At 40.8% G+C, this 18,978-nt stretch overlaps 1 protein-coding gene and 1 long non-coding RNA gene across 15 annotated transcripts in view; one reads left to right on the top strand and one right to left on the bottom strand.

Annotated features, from left to right (window-relative positions):
- Positions 1–18,978, top strand: part of LOC125960540 (uncharacterized) — a 293,564-nt gene that overhangs the window by 206,799 nt on the left and 67,787 nt on the right. The gene's annotated exons all lie outside the window — the stretch shown is intronic.
- The window catches only part of CRADD (CASP2 and RIPK1 domain containing adaptor with death domain), a 246,893-nt gene that overhangs the window by 207,977 nt on the left and 19,938 nt on the right, over positions 1–18,978 (bottom strand). Inside the window, exon 3 of one of the 14 annotated variants that reach the window (XM_033427727.2) lies at positions 1,205–1,272. The exons of the other annotated variants lie outside the window; for them this stretch is intronic. Coding sequence (XP_033283618.1) covers positions 1,235–1,272 — 38 coding nt within the window. The 3' untranslated portion in view covers positions 1,205–1,234. The remainder of the gene's footprint in view (positions 1–1,204; positions 1,273–18,978) is intronic. 14 annotated transcript variants of the gene reach the window in all.

The following is an 18,978-nucleotide window of genomic DNA, read 5'->3' as shown; positions in this document are numbered from 1 at the left end:
ACCAGGCTTCTCCACATCCTGACCTTCCCTGGCAATGAGTATTCTTTTCAAATCATTGCCAATCTGATAGACAAAACAAATGGTAACTTCAGGCTGCTTTCATTTGATTTTCTTTTCATAAGTACACTGATATATGGAGGCAGTAAGTCAGTGTCTACTGAAAAGCAAGCCCTTTGGAGGCAAACAGTTCTGAATTACAAAAGCCCTGCTAAACGTGTGACCTAGGACAAGCTGCCTCGACTCACTATATCGTGTACTCCTCATTGCAAAGTGTAAGTAATTACACCTGTCTCAGTATTTTCTTAAGCATCATGTGTAAAGCCCTTAGCCCAGTCCCTGGTGCACAATAAACACTCAGTAAATGGTAGCGGCTGGTTGTAGCTGCTGCAGTAGCTACAGAAGCTGTAGTAGTCCTAATTGTTGTCTGAGTACTGGTAGAATATTGGCAGCCATTTGTATTTCTTCTCTTGCAAACTGCCTTTTCATATAATTGGTCCTTTTTTGTGCTGGAGAATTCATCTTTTGTTTATTAATCTGTAAGAGCTTGTTATAAATTATGGGTAATAACTCTTTGGCTGCTATTATATGATGCCAACATTTTTCCCGTGTTGGTATTCATTTTTAACTTTATTATGGAGTTCTTTGTTGCATAGAAGTTAATTTTTACATAGTTTAATCTCTCTTTTCTTTTTCTTCTTTATTTTTAATTCTTTAGTTTCTACCATTGGTGTAATGCTTACGAAGATCTCCACTATCACAAGATTATAAATAAAGACTGGGTATATAGTTTATTCTATCACTTTTATAGATTCTTTAATTTTTTAACAGTAAAATCTCTATAAATCATTGGGAATTCCCTGGCAGTCCAGTGGTTAAGACTCTGCACTTTCACTGCTGAGGACCTGGGTTCAATCCCTGGTTGGGGAACTAAGATCCCACAAGCTGTGTGGCATAGCCAAAAAAATTAATTTTGCTATAAAGTAGGGATTTAACTTTATTTCTTTTTCTCTTAAATGACTAGTATGTAATCCCAACACCCTTCAGAAGTCCTTTCATCTCTGATTTGAAATGTGCCAACTTTATGTTAAAAAGCTGATAATTCCTTCCCTGAGATTCTGAAATCATAAAGCTCTTGAAAACAAAGAACTTTCTGTTTGTGTTTTCTAAAGTTTGGTGCCAAAATTATGTGGTAGCAAAGCCTTACCTGAGGTAATGTTGATGCTATTTCTGGCCTTTATTTATTCCATTTAGTGTCACTATTAATCAGTTTTGCTGTGGAAACAAACACAAATTTGACTATGAGATGTTGTTAAAAACCCTAAATTCTGAAACATGTTTGGCCCCAAATGTTTCAAATAAGGGATTGTAGATTTGTACCAGGTTTCCATATGTATACTCAAGTCTGTTTTTAGACTAATTCTAAATTCTCTTTTATTCTGTTAACATGATAAATTACATGGCTTTCAAACGGTAAACTGACCTTGAGCTTCTGAGATAAACTTCATTTGGTAATGATGCACTATCTTTTTTCATTTTGCTAGATTCAACTTAATATTTTGTTAAGGATTTTTACATCTATGTTAATGAAGTCCATATTTTTTCCTTACAATGTCTTCATCAAGTTTTGGAATCCAGGTTATACTGGCTTCTATCTTATATGCTATTTTGTTTTTATTTACTATATTTTACAATGTCTTAATATGTGATGAGATGAACTCTCCCCTGTTTTTCATTCTTCATTAGTCTCAAACAATATTATTCTGGACTTATCAAGTTCCACAGAATAATCATCCCATTGCAAGTTCTATTGGAATAGCATTAAATTTTAGACTAATGTGGACAAAAATGATATTGATACATTTACTATAATAACTCTTCTCACCAATATACATGATATGTTTATTTATTCAAGTGTTCTTTTATATGCCTCAGCTAAGTTTGGAAGTCTTTTTCTCATAAATTCTGCCCAATTCTTACTAAGTTTATTTCTATGTATTTTATAATCACCTTTATTTTTCAGCTCTACTCATATCTATGCTACTGTATTTCATTAGTCTGAGTACCAACTGAGGATAATCAATATAATTTCTGATAAAATTCTGTCCTTGGACAGGATGGAGTACCATGCAGAATAAAGGGGCTGAACGTTATTATTTCATTTATTTAACAAACATTTAGTGAACACATAATATGACCTAAGCACTGGGAATTAAAACAGTGATAAGATATACTATCCCTATCTTCAAGGGTTCACAGTCTAGGGAGATAAAAAAGGAAACACACAAGCATAACACAGCATCGTAAGTTCTGTGTTAGAGGCAAGCCCATGAGAACAACACAAAGTCCTCCTCCAGGAATACAGAGTATTGTCAGGAAAAGCTTCATAAAGAGCTGACGCCAACCCCTAAGGTGGGTCCCAGTTTCTCCCCTGAACATGCCTGGCAAGGAGGAGGCACATCTAGAAGCTGCATTCAGTCCTTCAGACCTAATGCCTGCCATTAATACAGAGCTGGGTGTGCCCTGTCTTCCACATCAGGACACGTCAGCAAACCCCGTCCACGTGCTGGCTTCCCCCACTGGCTCAGCCCTCCTGGCAGCCCATCGCTGAGTTGGGGGCTGGGCACAGTGGGTAAAGGAACCACACTTCCCATACCTCCCCTCCTCAGTAACCTCAGGAGATGGCCATCAGTGTCAGGTTGAGTCATTCAGCATTAGTTACTAACAGGCCTGGCTCTAGACTCCTCACTGCTATCACTCACTTCTACACAGGGACATTATGTTCTGGGAGAAAACGGTTCCGTTTCATGCCTAAAATGGTGCCAAAGCAAATGAAAGCAAAACTGCTGCGTGTCTCCTGGAGAGGGATGGGTTCTGGTACCCAAAGGAGCAGACCTAGGAAAGCTTGGGGATCCACTGCTTGGAGGACTATCTACCTGTCCTCCTGGATTCAGTATGAGCTATGGAATCATCCCACAACTACAGAGCCCTCTGCAGAGTGACCACAGGAAGGTATGTGTGGACAAAGGGGGCAAGAATACACAGTCACTTGGGTTATCCTGAAGAGACCCCAGGGATCTGTCTGGTTATTCAAAAGCACATCTGGAAAGAATTCACCTGCCTTGAATCCTGCTTGCTCAACAGCAAAGTGAGTGAAAGTGCCACAAAATGCTCAATCATAGTGAGCTTTACAGATGCTGAGGCTGAAAGTTTTCCCACCTGAGCATCTTAAATGAGACAAACTGCATAATAGGATAATAAGAGTTGTTGCTGAAAGATGCAATCACAAAATAAAAGGACCTTTCAAGATCTGAGTATGGTTGCTAATTATCCAGGAATGGAATATAAAGAAGAGCAATTCCAAGGTTCCTGCTTCTTCGCGTTATCATGCAACTGAGATGGCCAAATGCCAAAGATGACTCTTTCAGTTACAATAGACCTTCCTCTGTCTTCGGCAACAATTCTGTTCCTTTCTGTTAACTACTCTGCTGTAGGTCACTCACTGTCTTATCAGTCTAATCTCAAATGCCACAATTCACAAAGTTGCTACTTGTTCTTTCCTGCTATGAAAATTAAACTTCTACCTGGTAAGATGCACAGCAGAAAAGAATGGGGAAAAATAATAACTTGTAGTTCTTTATTGTCATGGCATGTATTTGTTTATCTGAGTAAGATTTTTGCCTGATAAGAGAGGTATCCCTCCAAAAAAGAGTACTAGTAAAGCTTGGTTCACTAATACAAAAAGTAAGACCTGAGAAAAATCAGATATGTAGTTAAATGTAAAAATACATTGCTCCAAATAAATAATACATGGTCTCAAATGAATAAACCCAAAAAGTTGAGAGAGTCATCAAATAGCTAAACTATTTACTTGTTGCCAGTTCAAGAACATTAACCGCAAAAACAATCAGAGCTGCAGATTTTGCAAACATTCAGACTAACTCAGTAGGAGAGTCACAGGTCTTGGAGTCAGCCTTGGGTTTAAATAACAACACCATGATGTATTAGCTTTCAAACCCTGGAAAAGTTCATCTCTCTGAGCTTCCTCCCCTGCAAAATGCGGGAAATACCTTCCTCATAGAGAGAGGTTTTTAAGGATTAAGAGAGAGTTATATATAATGTATAGACAGAGGAAGCATTCCACAACTAGCTAGTTTCCTATCAAATTCTCTGCCCTCTAAACGGTCAAAGTAAATGTCCCCAGCTTCTCAACCCACAACGGACCCTATTTCATATATCAAATTCTTTCCATTATTACACACCAACCTCATTTTGCCTTACAATACTCCACAGGTCAATTCTCCTCTTCAGCAAAACTTGATTTTCTTATATATTTCCAACCTCTCATTTTCTTGCTCTCACAAATACCAACGCACCACTGCCACCACCATCATTTCCCAAAGTAGTTCACAAGGGATTTTGCTAGGACCAATGGGGCAGGAAAGGAGGCAGGCGGTGGGGGGACTTGAGTCTTTAAAGGAGGTAGTGGAATCTGGTTCAATTTTTATTTTTTTAATCCATCAATAATATTTTTTTCCTTCCAAGCAGAACGGTTTGAGAATATGCAACTGCATATCCAAGGAGTATGTATAGCAGCTGGTGACAATCAGATACTCAGCTGAACACTGCCAGTAATCACGGTGGCTTAAAATTGTTTTATTCTTACACATATATTATTCCACTCGTACTCATAATGGGCCACTGGTTTAAAAAGAGAAGCACAGGGAACACTGATAGGGAAATTCAACAAATTAATGGGGAGACAAACGTAAAAACTATAAGGCTGTTCCTTACTGTACACGTTACATTCACCTACTCAAAATTCTTTCGTAGAAAGACAAAATGTCTAAACCTACATTAAAAAGATCTAAGATAGTGACAATTATATCCAACATGCCCTATCATCTGGGGGGAATATGCTGTCCTTGCTAACGAAGTTAGTGAGGTAGAAGGGGCAAAGTGAGAACTCTTAGTCCTATCCTACAAGTTCAAAGGCATGAACTTCTCTGGTCCTCAGTTTTCTCGTCTCTAAAGAGATGTTGAATAAAAGTCGACCTAGGCAAAAATCATCAGTGGCCACTGGATGATCGTCCTTCCCTCTTGACCCCGAAGCACCTGAATCAGATTTGGGAGCGGCGTGGCCATATGACTCTTTTAGCCATTGAAACAAAGGGGGAAGTGTGCTGGCAATTTCTGAAAAGACTGTTGCTTTTCCAGATAAAACTGACAGATGCATCAGGAGCTACTCCTTCCCCTACCTTCCAGCCTTACAGATGCACTGTTGGTAGTTGCAGCCATCTTGCTACCAGAAGGAAAACAAAAGTCAAGAGAAGAACAGAGACACTTGTCCTGACGCCTTTGAGCCAACGAACCGATGCCAGAAGCAGCTGACCTCCAGACTTCCTGTTACATGATTGAAATAAGTTTCTACTTATTTTGCCATTGTCAGTTTGGTGGATTTTGTTTGTTTGCTTGACTTGTTGGCAAGCACATTCCTAACCAATGCACTGCTCACCAGATGCACCAGGCTTAGAGAACCAAACAGTTGTCTGTAACCAAGAACGCAAAGCTCCTCAAAGCTCCTAAAAAACATTCATATGAAAGTTTAAAGGAAAAGGAAACAAAGAGTGAAGTAAATTTTGTTTTCTTCTCCTGCCCACAGAACCCATCTATTTTATATTTCTGTAAAAACCAGCCCTCTGCCTAATTTTATTTCAGGATCAGAATCTCAGGATTGGAAGGGGAATTCATTTTAACCACCTGAGCTCCCTCCAAATAACCTATTAAGCAGCTAAATAGCCTCTGCTTGAATTATGCATAATGATGAGGGATTCACTACCTCTAGAAAGAGCCCATAACCATATTTGGACAACTGTTTTAGAAAGGTGTTTCTTATATTACCCTGACATTTCTACCATTTGTCTTCCTTCCACCTTCTGAGAAATACACAACAAAGAGAATCTCTTTTATGAATGAGAGCCATCCAAATGGTGGAAGGTAGCTGTCATATCACCTCACCTGCACAGTGATGTTCGCCAATTCCTTCACCTCTCCTCCTGGGAGAGGCAACAGGTTTAATGCAGCACCATCCAACAATGCAAGCCACACACACAATTTTAAATTTTCTAGTGACCTAAGCAGCCACATTTTTAAAATGAAAAATGAGGTGCAATTACTCTTAATAATTTTTTTTTTTTTTTTTTTTGCGGTACGTGGACCTCTCACCATTGTGGCCTCTCCCGTTGCGGAGCATAAGCTCCAGACGCGCAGGCTCAGCGGCGATGGCTCACGGGCCCAGCCGCTCCGCAGCATGTGGGATCTTCCCGGACCGCGGCACGAACCCGTGTCCCCTGCATCGGCAGGCGGACTCTCAACCACTGTGCCACCAGGGAAGCCCCAATAATATTTTTTAGGTAGCCCAAATGACAAAAATATAATCACTTCAACAGATACTCAAAATAAAGTAAATAATTATGAAATATTTTACACTTTTTTTTGGTACTAAGTCTTTGAAATCCAGAATGCACTTTCCACTGCAGGACATATCCGTTTGAAGCAGCCACAGTTTCACTGTTCAAAAGCCACACATGGGGGCTGCCGTACAGGACAACACAGGTCTAATGGAAGAACGTGCTGTTTTCTGTACATGGACAACATGCACTGTTCGGTTACTCAGATAAACTGGCAAAACATCACAATGCCGAGTTTCTTAATCTAGAGTACTGCACAGATCTCTTTTAAAGGAGTGGGGAGCGGAATTAAATCTCATGGACCTCTGAGACTATGTCCTTTAACTTCCTGGGGTCAATGTTCCCCAACTGAGAAGCTGTCTTCAAAAGTGTTTTTTTTTTTTCCAACTAATCCTCAAAATAAAAACATGCAAAAAAGACTCTATGGCGTATAGAATTTGAGGAGCTCTAAGATCCCAGTTTGAAAACACCCTTGGAACAGAATCAGGGGGTCTTTATTCTCATTTTGATTCTGCCACCAAACTAAGTGGTGACCTGAAAAGAACACAATTTATTTTTCTAGGACTCTTTCTCTAAGGGTGCCCCACTTTCCCACGAAGCAGCACTGTTCTAAGCATTCACAAACCATCCTTTCAATAATCCATTCTAGAACTCTACCCACAAACAGCATGAGGCTCCCTCTCAGTCTATGGGGGGGGGGGTCCGTTTGTTTTGTTTTGTTTGTTTTTGTTTTTTAATTTTTCTTGGAGTATGGTCGCTTTACAATGTTGTGTTAGCCTCCACTGCACAACAAAATGCATCAGCCATGCACATACAGATACTCCCTCCCTTCTGGGCTTCCCTCCCATTTAGGTTACCACAGTGCATTAGGTAGGGTTCCCTGTGCTATACAGTATGTTCCCATCAGTTGTCTATTTTATACATAGTATCAGTAATGTATATGTGTCAATCCCAGTCTCCCAATTCCTCCCAACCCTCAGTCTATGGTTTTTGAACCCATATTCCTCACTATTGAAACTCAGGATTGCATCTACCTTCATTCATAATTGTGATATTTCTCCACTCTTCAAAATTCCATAAAGATAAAACAATAATTAATTATCCCCAAGTTTCTTCAGTGTCCTGGAATACAATTCTTCTGGATCAAAAATCTTACACTCATTTTGAGCAACTAAGAAGTCTCTTACATTTTACAGGTACGTATTGAAGATCTACTGTATATGCCAGCAGAATGGGAATACAAATGGGACATGAACAAGACAGGCAAAACCAGTCCCTGCTTGCAAAGAGCTGACAATCTAGTGCTGGGTGAAAGATAATAAACAAGCAAATAAGTGAGCAGGTAGTAAAGAGTGACATAGTAATACAGCTCACACTTGAGAGCATATCATGTGCCAGGCAGCCTTCTAAATATTAACTAATTGAATCCTCCTAACAGCTTTATGAAGTATGTTCTGTTATTATCAACCCCATTTTTATACACGTGAAAATTGAGAAACGGGTTCAGTTCTAGAAAGAACAGAACAGAGAAATTGTGAGGGAGAATGCCTGGTGCACTACTATAGTCTGGGAGTCATGACAGGTCTCTCTGAGGTCATCTAGAGCCAGCCGCACAGGGATCTAGAGGAACAGTGTTCCAGAGAGCGGGAACAACAGCAAGTGTAAAGGACCTAAGATGGGATGAACCTGGCAGGATAAACCTGGGGGGCTCCAGGAACAGAAAAAAACAAAATGTGGCTAAACCATAAAGAGGGGGGAAGAGTCATAGGAGGGGAAGCTGAGGTGGGAACAGGAGCCAATTTATGATGAGTCTGTATTTTATTACAAGTACAATGGAAACCCACTGGGGGGTTTTAAGCAGGAGAATGACATGATTTGATTTACATTTTTTAAAGATCTCTGGTTGCTATGTGGGAAGAACAGAATCACAGAAACCAGTTAGGGCAGAGAAGATGGAGGCCAAACAGCAGCTGAGTAATTCAAGTTTCCCTCTGCCATCTGTTCACATTATAATATCAGCCGAGAGCAAACTGGCTTGTTTCCTTTTGCTTTGTGGCCTGTGCTTACCTGTCCTGCTGCTGGAGTCACCTGCTCTAAGTTACACTGAGAACCAGAGAAGAGTTTGGGACCACCCTTCAGATCTCTTGGCTTGTGATTCCAACTTCCACATAAATGAAGGGAACATGTACAACACAATATAAATGGCAAGGAGAGCAAAAAACAAGGTCAACACAGTCAATGATCGTCTTCAGCTGCTACTGAATTATGCCCAAAATGTTCACAGCACTTCTCTCTAGAAACCATTCAAAATTCAAAGCCAAAGGGTTCAAATAATACTCAAAGGCCTGAGACGCTACTAAAAATGTTCTAATTCTCATTGAAAAGATAATATTAATGAATATCTAAGCATGCTGATGTATATAGTCTGTAAACACTGCCATTAATAATTCCTCCCATCCCTGAATGTGCATGATCCCCACTCCATCGAGAGGTGACATTTACTTCCCCTCCCTCTGAATTTGTGACTCATTTTGAGCAACAAAATGTGGTGAAAGTGATGCTGTGCCAGGTCCAGATCTAGGCCTCAAGAGAAGTGACAACCTCCATTTTGACACGCTTGGAATCCAGCCACTGTGCTCTAAGGAGGCTGGTCTAGATACCAGAGGAAATGAGGCCTTATGGAGGAGAGCAAAGTTGTTCCTGTCTACAGCTAATACAAGACATGTGAGTAAAGGTGCCTTGAACATTCTAGTCCCAGCCAAGCTCCAAAACCAAAAGCATATGCTATATTGATGACACTAGCCAATACCACATGGAGCAAAACAACCACCCAGCTGAGCCTGGCCAACCCACAAAATTGTGAGAAATAATAAACTGTTACTGTTTTAAGCCACTACATTTTAGGATGGTATGTTATGCAGCAAGAGATAACTGAAATAAAATGTGTAAGTTGTTGATTTTACAGACCCTTTGCAAATCATGAATGCAATATGAGGAAGCTAAACAGATCAAATAGACCAGGAAAATCCATGCATGAAGATACTTCATTATTGCTTTGTTTCCTTGGGAATTTAGCATTGCCTCTTCTGATTTCTAGGCATACGCATTTGTTTTACATTAGAAGCTGAAGTACACTCATTTCTCATATTTAATTAAATTTAACACATTTTTATTAAGAATCTCTTATGTACTGTATAGGTAAATAAAAGATGAATTAGACCCAGGCTCTGCCCTCTAAGAGTTTGAATTCAAATGAAAGAAATACATGTACACAAATACATCCAGCTGAAGCAGAATGTCCTTATGTGATAATCAAGTCATGTAAATATTAAGTACAATGGAGGAAATGGATCACTCACGTGGAATTTCAACATCACAACAAAACATGGGATATTTCAGATAGAAATATGAACAGGAGTAAAGACAAAGAAGTGGTATAGTACAGAGTATTTTTCAGGAATGGCAAGTTCTCCTACAACTGAGGCCATGTATGACCCAGCCACTCTAGTCTGAATGAATCACTCCCTGTGTAAGCCCTAATTTAGTGCTTATCACATAGAGCTAGGAAGAAGGTAGTATGAAGGACCCAAGGTTATAAAACAATGACCCCTGATGTCAGGGTATTGAAACAGATAATATATGAATGTACCATGTACACTTTCATTTCTCTTTCACTCTACCTTGCAGGCAGCCAGCAACATCATCTGTTCTTCACTTTGCTAAATCCTTCCCCTGTTTCAAGGTTCTACATTCACTTATCCATTTATTCATCCAACCATTTTTTACTGGGCACCAGTTATTTGCCGGGCACTCTTCTTGTTGCTGAGGACACAATAATGAACAAGGCAGACAACGGCCCTGCCTTCATGGAGATAAATGGTGATGAAGGGTAGAAAGTAGATAGGGTAGGTAGTCAGGGAAGGCTTGAGGAGGGCATATCTGACCAGAGATCTGATTGCAGTGAGAAAAGAAGCCATGAGTATATCTGGGGAAAGAGCATTCCAGATAGAGAAACAAGCAAATGCAGAGGTCCTGAAATGTCTGTATATTCAAGGAAGGAGGCCAGTGAGTGAGGAAAAAAGAGGCAGAAAAGGAGCTGAGAGGAAGCAGGGACCCAGGTCACGTAGGGACTTGCAGGTAATCGGTTTTATGTTTCATTGTGATGAGGAGCCTTTCTCTTTACATCTTTTCCCAGACCCAACAGCCTCTACTGATCACTTCTCTTTCTGTACACATTTCACCTGTACTTGTATTTGCCACTCAGTCTATGAATTTCTATTCATCTCTTACGTATCAGTCCTATTTTCTCAACTATGTCTCAAGGGCAAGAATTCTGTCATATTCGCCTTTGCATTCCCAGGGCCTGGCACCCAGTAGAGCTCAATAAATCTCTTTGGAAGGTGATAATGATGATGTAATCCCTTAGAGTCCCTTCCAGCTGTAAGATCTATGATTCCTTTGAACTCTTTCGACAAACTAGTTTGCACAATGACTCAGAGGACTGACATCTTTCTAGATATTATGAGATGAGATTACAGTCATGCCACTTTTAGGGCACTACATGACTGGAATGGAGGACCTCAGAGATGGTGTTTAATTGGTGCCCCCACTTGGAATGGGGGTACCAGTACATGAAACTACTTATTAGTATTTGTACTTTAAGCCACTTGAACCTTAGGAGAGGCATAAATTGCGATTAAATAAATGCTATCCTGATGTGATTCCATCATCAGCCATTAAACTTGGCCTCAAATTCTTTGCTTCTTCTCCCACTGAAAGGTGGAGGATAATTCCCCTCACTTTGAGTCTGGGTCAGTCTTAGTGACTTACTCGACCAATAAAATGCAGGGAAAGTGGTATTCTGGGACTTACAGGGCTATGTCATAAGAAGCCTTGAGCCTTAAAGTTTCCACCCACACCTTTTGGGAATGCTCCCTCTAAAAACCCAGCTGCCATGTTGTGAGTAACCCAAGCACATGGAGAAGCATGTGGCAGTGTTCAGACTAACAGCCCCCAACTGAGCCCCCTGTCAAGAGCCAGCATCGACCATCAGCCATCCCAACCCCAGAACCAGACATATGAGTGAAAAAGGCATCTGAGAAGCAGATCCTCCAGCTCCAACCACCTCAACTGACAGCACATGGATCAAAGACAAACCATCCAGCTGAGCCCTTCCTGAATCCCTAACCTTCAAAATAAAATGGTTGTTTGAACCTGACAAGTTTTGGGGTAGTTTGTTAGATAGCAATCTTTTTTTATTAAAAAAAAAAATCATCATAGAACATCACTACTTACAGAGTGTCTCTCCCCCAATCGTTTTTTAAAATGACAGATACACACAGTCCAAGGTTTGTCCTGTATCCAGCGGCTGCTCTGCTCAGAGATTTGATTCTTAGGACATGAGGAAGACAAATTAGGTGACTTTGAATGAGTACCCTGAATCAATCTTACTAGTAAGATTGCAGGCCAAAACAAAAGTCATCTGAAAGTTATCCAGTGCAAAAGCCATAGCATACATTGGATTATACAGATCCCAGAATTACTATTGGGCAAATTATACATAGTTTCACTCAGTCACCCTGCAGGTAAGAAAACAGTTTACTACACTACTTAAAAAGCATGGGTGGGACTTAAAACAGAAATGAAATGTGTACATTTCCACCGGGAATTCCCTGGTGGTCCAGCAGTTAGGACTCCACGCTTCCACTGCAGGGAGTCCAGGTTCGATTCCTGGTCCGGGGAACTAAGATCACGAAAGCTGTGCAGTGCAGCCAAAAAAAAATTAATAAGATCCAACTGCTAAGCTATGATTACATGCAATACTAAAAATCTCTGAAAATTATTCTCCGTCAGATGCTACCTGAATGGAAAACACTCAATTGCAAATGGTCCTCTCCTTTAAAACATCCTTTTGTTTGTACAATGAAGTTCTATTATGAAAGCAAAAGCTCCTCAAAATGGGCAGGCATTTTTACCTCCCTCAGTGTGAATATCACTTCTCCCCAAAAGCAGTCATTTCAGACCCTGCAAGTGAGAGGCTCCTGGGAAAGCAGCCTGCTCATTTTATACCCCTCCAACTCCTCCCTCCCCCACACTACCTTCTTCAAGTCATGTTTGGTTCACCAAAAAAATATAGAAACATTAAGGGCACCTGAGGAGGGGGGAGAGGGTAACCCCAAAAGAACAAATTTTGGTCATAAATGCTTTAAAGCATCAATTTTTCACATAGACTATGACTTTGAAGTACATCTAATCATATTCTATCACTCACATTTTTCATAATATGATCACACTCCCTATGACTACACCATTTTAAAAAAATCCACAGAAGAAAATGTCTTATCAAGAAAATACCCTATAAGCTAGGGGCATAACAATGTGAAAATGGCAAAATGCTTTTAAGAGAAAAATATCCTCTTCCAGATTTACAAGTATATATTTGCTTGGAAATTAATTCATTAGCAGTAACAACAATAAAAACATAACAAAAGGAACCAAAAGATCAACATTTATGTCACTGGAAGCTATATGGGTACATGCATTTTTCTAAAGAGAACTCGAGAATTTAATCAGAGAAGAGAAAGTGTATTAACCTCTGGTAAGAATAGTCAGTGAAAGACTAACCATTTCTTTCACACAAAAACCATTCCTTCAGCAGCAGTAAATCACTAATTCAGCATAACACATGTCTAAAAACATATGTATTTATATTCCTATACTACATTACATTTCTAAAACCGCTTAAATGGCACAAGTGGCTGGTAACACCATCAAAAGTAAATAGAGTGACATTTTGGTTATGTGGCTCTGACAATCAATAAAATGGAAGCTAAACAGGAATTTAAGAAATGATTTTTCTTAAATTCTTAAAAGTTAAGAATTTAAATTTTTCTTAAATTCTTTTCTTAAATTCTTAAAATTTAAGAATTTAAAAAATGAAGCAGAGGACATAAATTCTGTTCTTTCCATTTAAGTCAGAACATTAGCAGCTCCATGTCTTCCAGTTCTGGGAGCTTTTCTTACATGTTAAATTCAAAAGAAAAGGGATGTGTTCAACCTAAACTAAATAATGAAAGCAAGTCTGACTAAATGCCAAACCACATGATACTAAGTTTCTTGCACCTTCTGTATGAAAACCTGCTCAATGGTCTCTCTAATGCAAAAGCTCAGCTGATGGGGGGGAAGTGAATGGGGGGAATTTCAACTTTACCACTTAAAAGCACTAAGGTGGTCTGTCTGACATGTTCAGGCAAACCTATCACCTATGACCAGGGTACAGAGGACTTCTCTTTCCCATTTGAAATGGTCCTGCCTCCGCAAAAGACCTGTTACTAACACATGGGCGCACAAAAGGGAATCCATAGTATACAGGAATTTAATCACAATGTTCTCAGAGTCCTAAATATGGGAAAAAATTAATAATCTTTTTTTTTTCTTTTTTTTTTTTGCAGTACACGGGCCTCTCACTGTTGTGACCTCTCCCGTTGCGGAGCACAGGCTCCGGACGCACAGGCTCAGCAGCCATGGCTCACAGGCCCAGCCACTCCGCAGCATGTGGGATCTTCCCGGACCGGGGCACAAACCCGTGTCCCCTGCATCGGCAGGCAGACTCTCAACCACTGCGCCACCAGGGAAGCCCTAAAAATTAATAATCTTAAGCATCAAATTATTTCACTTAATTAATTTTTTTCAATTTCAAGAACCTCTGTGATTACCTGGTGCTTTAATGCACCTACTCAAAAAATAATTACTGATGCCTTCTATGGGGCAGGCACTGTCCTTGGCTCTGGGATGGAGGGTGAACCAAACAGTTACTGCAACCCCACTTCTCAAGGAGCTTACAGTTGAAGGAAGGGTAACTCACTAGTCAAGTAAAAACAAGTCCAATCAAGTGCAGAGGTTAGTTTCAGATTATGTTAGATGCTATGGAGGAAATAAAGCAGGATGATGATATGATAGAAAGTGACTTGGGAGGTGTCTAATTTGGACTGACACCTAAATAAGTGTCCAGAAGGGGCTAGTTCACAGCAAAACTAGGAGCTGGGCATACCCGACCGAGGGAAGAGCTAGAACAAAGCCCACAAGGAGGACTATGGTGGCCAACTGGACAGACAACGGAGGCCTGCGAGGCTGTAGCACAGTGATAAGGCAGGAGAACGTCAATGGGATGGGAGCAGCCCACCACAGTGGCCTCATGGCTCTGGGCAGGAGCTCCGATCGGATTCTCGGGGCAATGGGAAGCCACTGGAGGAGGATTTACGCAGAGCAACAACATAATCTGGTTTGTATTTTTAAAAGATGGTTGTGGCTGCTGTATGGAAAATGGATTGTACAGGGAGTCCATGTGAGGCTACTGCAGTCATCCAGGCAAGGGAAGGAGACTAGCAGACAGATGTGGGGGATATTTTAGAAGCCCTGCTCATGGGATAGACACTGGGGAGGACGGTTGGTGCAGCGCAAGATGAAAGAAGGATGAGTTCTACGTGCCTGGCTGGAACCACAGGAATCAAGATTTCTGTTTGGTATAGCTCCCTCATTTCTTCTCCAGTTGGAGAGATGGAATTAGAACCTGACCTTCTACTTCCTAATCCAGGAGTCTTTTAATTAAGAGTGTTAAATTCAGATTTCCAAATTAATAATTTCCAGTTTTGCTACTATTAATTATTTACACAAAGGCTCAAAATAATTTCAAGATAAGTGTGCATTAAAAACCAAAAGCAGGGCTTCCCTGGTGGCACAGTGGTTGAGAGTCCACCTGCCGATGCAGGGGACATGGGTTCATGCCCCGGTCCGGGAAGATCCCACATGCCGCGAAGCAGCTGGGCCAGTGAGCCATGGCCGCTGAGCCTGCGTGTCCGGAGCCTGTGCTCCGCAACGGGAGAGGCCGCGACAGTGAGAGGCCCGCATACCACAAAAAAAAAAAACCCAAAAGCATACACGAATCTACACGTGACATAATTTCATAGAGCTGCACACACACACGCAGAGTACACGTAAAAACTATCTCAATAATGTATTTAATAGTATTAAATCAATGTCAGTTTCCTGGTTTTGGCAATGGACTATGGTTATGTAAGATATTTTCATTGTGGGGTGGGAGGGGAATGGGGACTGAGTGTAGGGTACCTGGGAACTGTTTTACTGCACTTGTCTTAAATTATTTCAAAGTAAAAAGCTTTTTCTTTTTTAAATCTTGTCTAAGGACACAGAACTAGTAGGAAACAGGAAACATCTGAGCCTAGATCACCTGATTTCTAGTCCTTTTGATTATATTCTCAATTACTCAGAAGTTCTTTTTTTAAATTAAACTATAGTTGATTTACAATACTGTGTTAGTTTCAGGTGTACAGCTTCAGATTCTTTTCCATTGTAAGTTATTACAATATATTGAATATAGTTCCATGTGCTATACAGTAAATCCTTGTTGTTTCAAATGTTCTTTAAATTAAAAGGATCTTATATGGAAAAAAAAAAAGCAATACCTAATTGGCACCTCTTTCCTTCATGGTACCTGTTTTCTTACTTTTGCAGGGGAGGAAAAAATTCTCCTTCTTCCTTTCTAGGTTCTTTGGCTGGCCTAATAATTAAATTGACCTAAGACAGATTAGCAGCAGAAAAAGAAATTTAATTTTACATGTACTGGAGCCCCATAAAAATATGAGACCCAAGGGTGAGCAGGGAGATTGAGCCTTATATAGATTCCTGAGCAGCTAAAGAATGGGCTAGGAGTCTGGGGCTTCAAAGGGGAAGAGAGTAATTCTCAGGACAATAAGAAGACCAGATGTTCGGTAAATAGATATTTGCCCTGCCAAACAGATAAGGTCATTCTGATAAAAAGTTATCTCTGGTAATAGCTCTCTTTCTGGGCCAGGCCCCCTGTCTAAATTCTTGTAGATAGTTAAGGGAGAGCTAAAAGTTCTTCTTCAGTCCGCTGGGCCTTGATTCTCTTCAGCTCAAAATAATCCACATGCCAAAGGAGCACATCTGGGGGCAGCCTGTTCTGCTCCCCTTCACCTTCTAAAGAGAAACTGCTGTTTTGTCCTGGGCGGTTTTCACTTCTGCCCTCAAGAACACAGCATGCAGTCAGCAACCTTGCAGCCAAGATCTGCATTTGGCTGGCTGTGGGAGTCTGTAGCAGGTGTGAAACACTGTAGTAAAACAATTAAAATGTCTATGCTTTCCTTTCCTGAGTGAGTTGAACAAAACAATGTAAATGATTTAAGCCTTTGTGGAATGAATCAGAATGGAGCTTACCAAATCTGAATGGCCCAGAGTGCGGAAAAACCAGTGACCTCGGAGTGGGAGATTTTATCCTATTTGTCCAGGACCACTGCTCTCATGGCCCTGCAGAGAACCATCAATAATGCCAAAGACCAACAGCTGCATTCCCATTCGCAGGCCACCACAGCACCTATTCGGTGTGCTGGCCTGAAAAGGGCTGTGGGGTTTTTGCTTGCTTGTTTGTTTCGTAGAGTGTACAGGAAGGGTGGAGGGAACAGTGGGACAGTGTGAACCATGCTCTAAGAAGCCTGGAGGGAAGCCTGGAGGCAAGAAGACCATGAAAAGGAGTCAAAGAACAGGTGGAGACATTTCCCTTTCACAAGGGAAACTGCAGAGCCATGTCAGGTAGAGCCACAGTTGGATGCCACCTCGAATGTGGGATTTTCAGTCCCCCGTCAAAGCCTATCACTATCAGGACCTAGCAGCTGCACCAACCTGAAGCCAACTCAGGAAGGATTTTCTTAGTTACGATGAGTAATGCAACGCAAGTCTCTAATCTCAACTAAAATCTGGGGAAATCAGGAAGATATGGGGCAGTTACTGAAGTCAGCCCTGGAAGATGGGAGTTGGGAGAGTTCTTCTCTCTCCCTAGGCCAGTTTCCTCACACTCCAGCCTCACTCCACTACCCTATCGAGCCCAAATCCAATCCTTAGAAAACAAGAGCATCCACCAACTCATCTTCTCTCTCTCACCTGTCTCTCTCTCTCTTTTTAAAAAAATATATCAATTCTTCCTTTGAACCAAACAATCTATGTGCTGTCCTTCCCCTCACAGAACCCACTCATTCAAGAACCTACTTTGTAAAGTGGGCAGGTATATAACTCAGAAAACAAAAATGACATGAATGAGAAGACTAAAGGCAGGAGGAGGAGCTGGATTTATCGGGAAAAATTCGTTCCATTTGCAACATGATGGGTTTAATGATCCAGCAAGGCACCCTGAGAAGATGTCTAGGAGAAAGTACTCAGCATCTACTCTGTCTGGACTGGCTTCTTCCCGGGTAAGCAATGACTACATTCCATAAAACCCAGTGTCACCCTAGAAGCACTTCCTACTTTATCCTCCCCACCCCACTGAGACCATGCCTTCGTGTTGCATGCTCTGGTGGACCTCCATCCATTGGTCTTTCTTTGTAGCCTCCTGTTAAATGTTCAGAATTTCACATACATGTCACCCCTCTCTTGTGGTAGCGATTACAGACTCCTTGTTCTACCTTCTATTTCTGATGAAATCCTCTGATACCTTTTGGAGCCCACAGCACTCTGTGAACACTCAAAATGTATTGTTAACAAACGCCTTAAGGGGTTGAGAAACCCAATACAGCCACACTCCGGAATAATAGACAGAAATAGCACAATGGCTATCTCCGAACGAATGGGAAGAAATTCTTACCCTTGCTTGGCATTACTTGTCAGGAGGTTTTGAGTGTCAGTGATAATTTCCTTTAAAAGACATGAAAACAAAGACAAGGTGGGGGGTTGTAAAAAAAAAAAATACACAAAATACCTAATGGATGGGAACAAAAGGCAAATGCTCATGACTGCAAACCTTGCTCAACTATTTTTGTGGTTAGTACTTAAATGCTAACATTATCTCAACACCCTAATACTTAAAAATCTTGAGACTAAACCATGAGTGAGTATACACGATAAGCTGAAATTTAATCCTGGTGTGAATGTGCAGAGTACAAAGGAGTTTTATCTGTTTGGTTTACCTAATTCTTCTTCTCTTATGTACAATTTTAGAAATGAAAGAAAAGGTTCAATGGCTCTGGTATGACAAATCTCTTCTGGCAAAATTTTAGTCAAAAGAAAGGGCAAAGATAATGACATACTTTCACAGGAAAAGTCTGCCCTGAAGAAAGGCCTCTCCGGTTTTGACTCTCAAAACAATTTTAGAACTAAGCATTAGCTTTAATCCAGCCCTCTGGTAAGCACCAAGAAAAGAAAGGTAAACAAAGCTGATTCCTGTCGTGCAAGACTATTTTCCGGCCCTTCTCACTCTTTATACGAAGAATGGGCAGACTTCATCTGTAAAGGCCCAGAGTAAATATTTTTTAGCCTTTGCGGGCCACAGGGTCTCTACTGCAGCTACTCAGCTCTGCTGGCACGGCGTGAAAGCGGCCACAGACAACAGATAAACAAACAAGCGCGGCTGCCTTCCAAGCAAACTTTATTTATAGACACTAAACCTGAATGTCATATAATTTTCACAGGTCATGAAATCTTC

Source organism: Orcinus orca, chromosome 11, assembly GCF_937001465.1.
Source record: "Orcinus orca chromosome 11, mOrcOrc1.1, whole genome shotgun sequence".
In the NCBI taxonomy this organism is placed as follows: domain Eukaryota; kingdom Metazoa; phylum Chordata; class Mammalia; order Artiodactyla; family Delphinidae; genus Orcinus; species Orcinus orca.
Note: the sequence above shows the minus strand (reverse complement) of the source record. Positions and strands in the feature narration are given on the sequence as shown.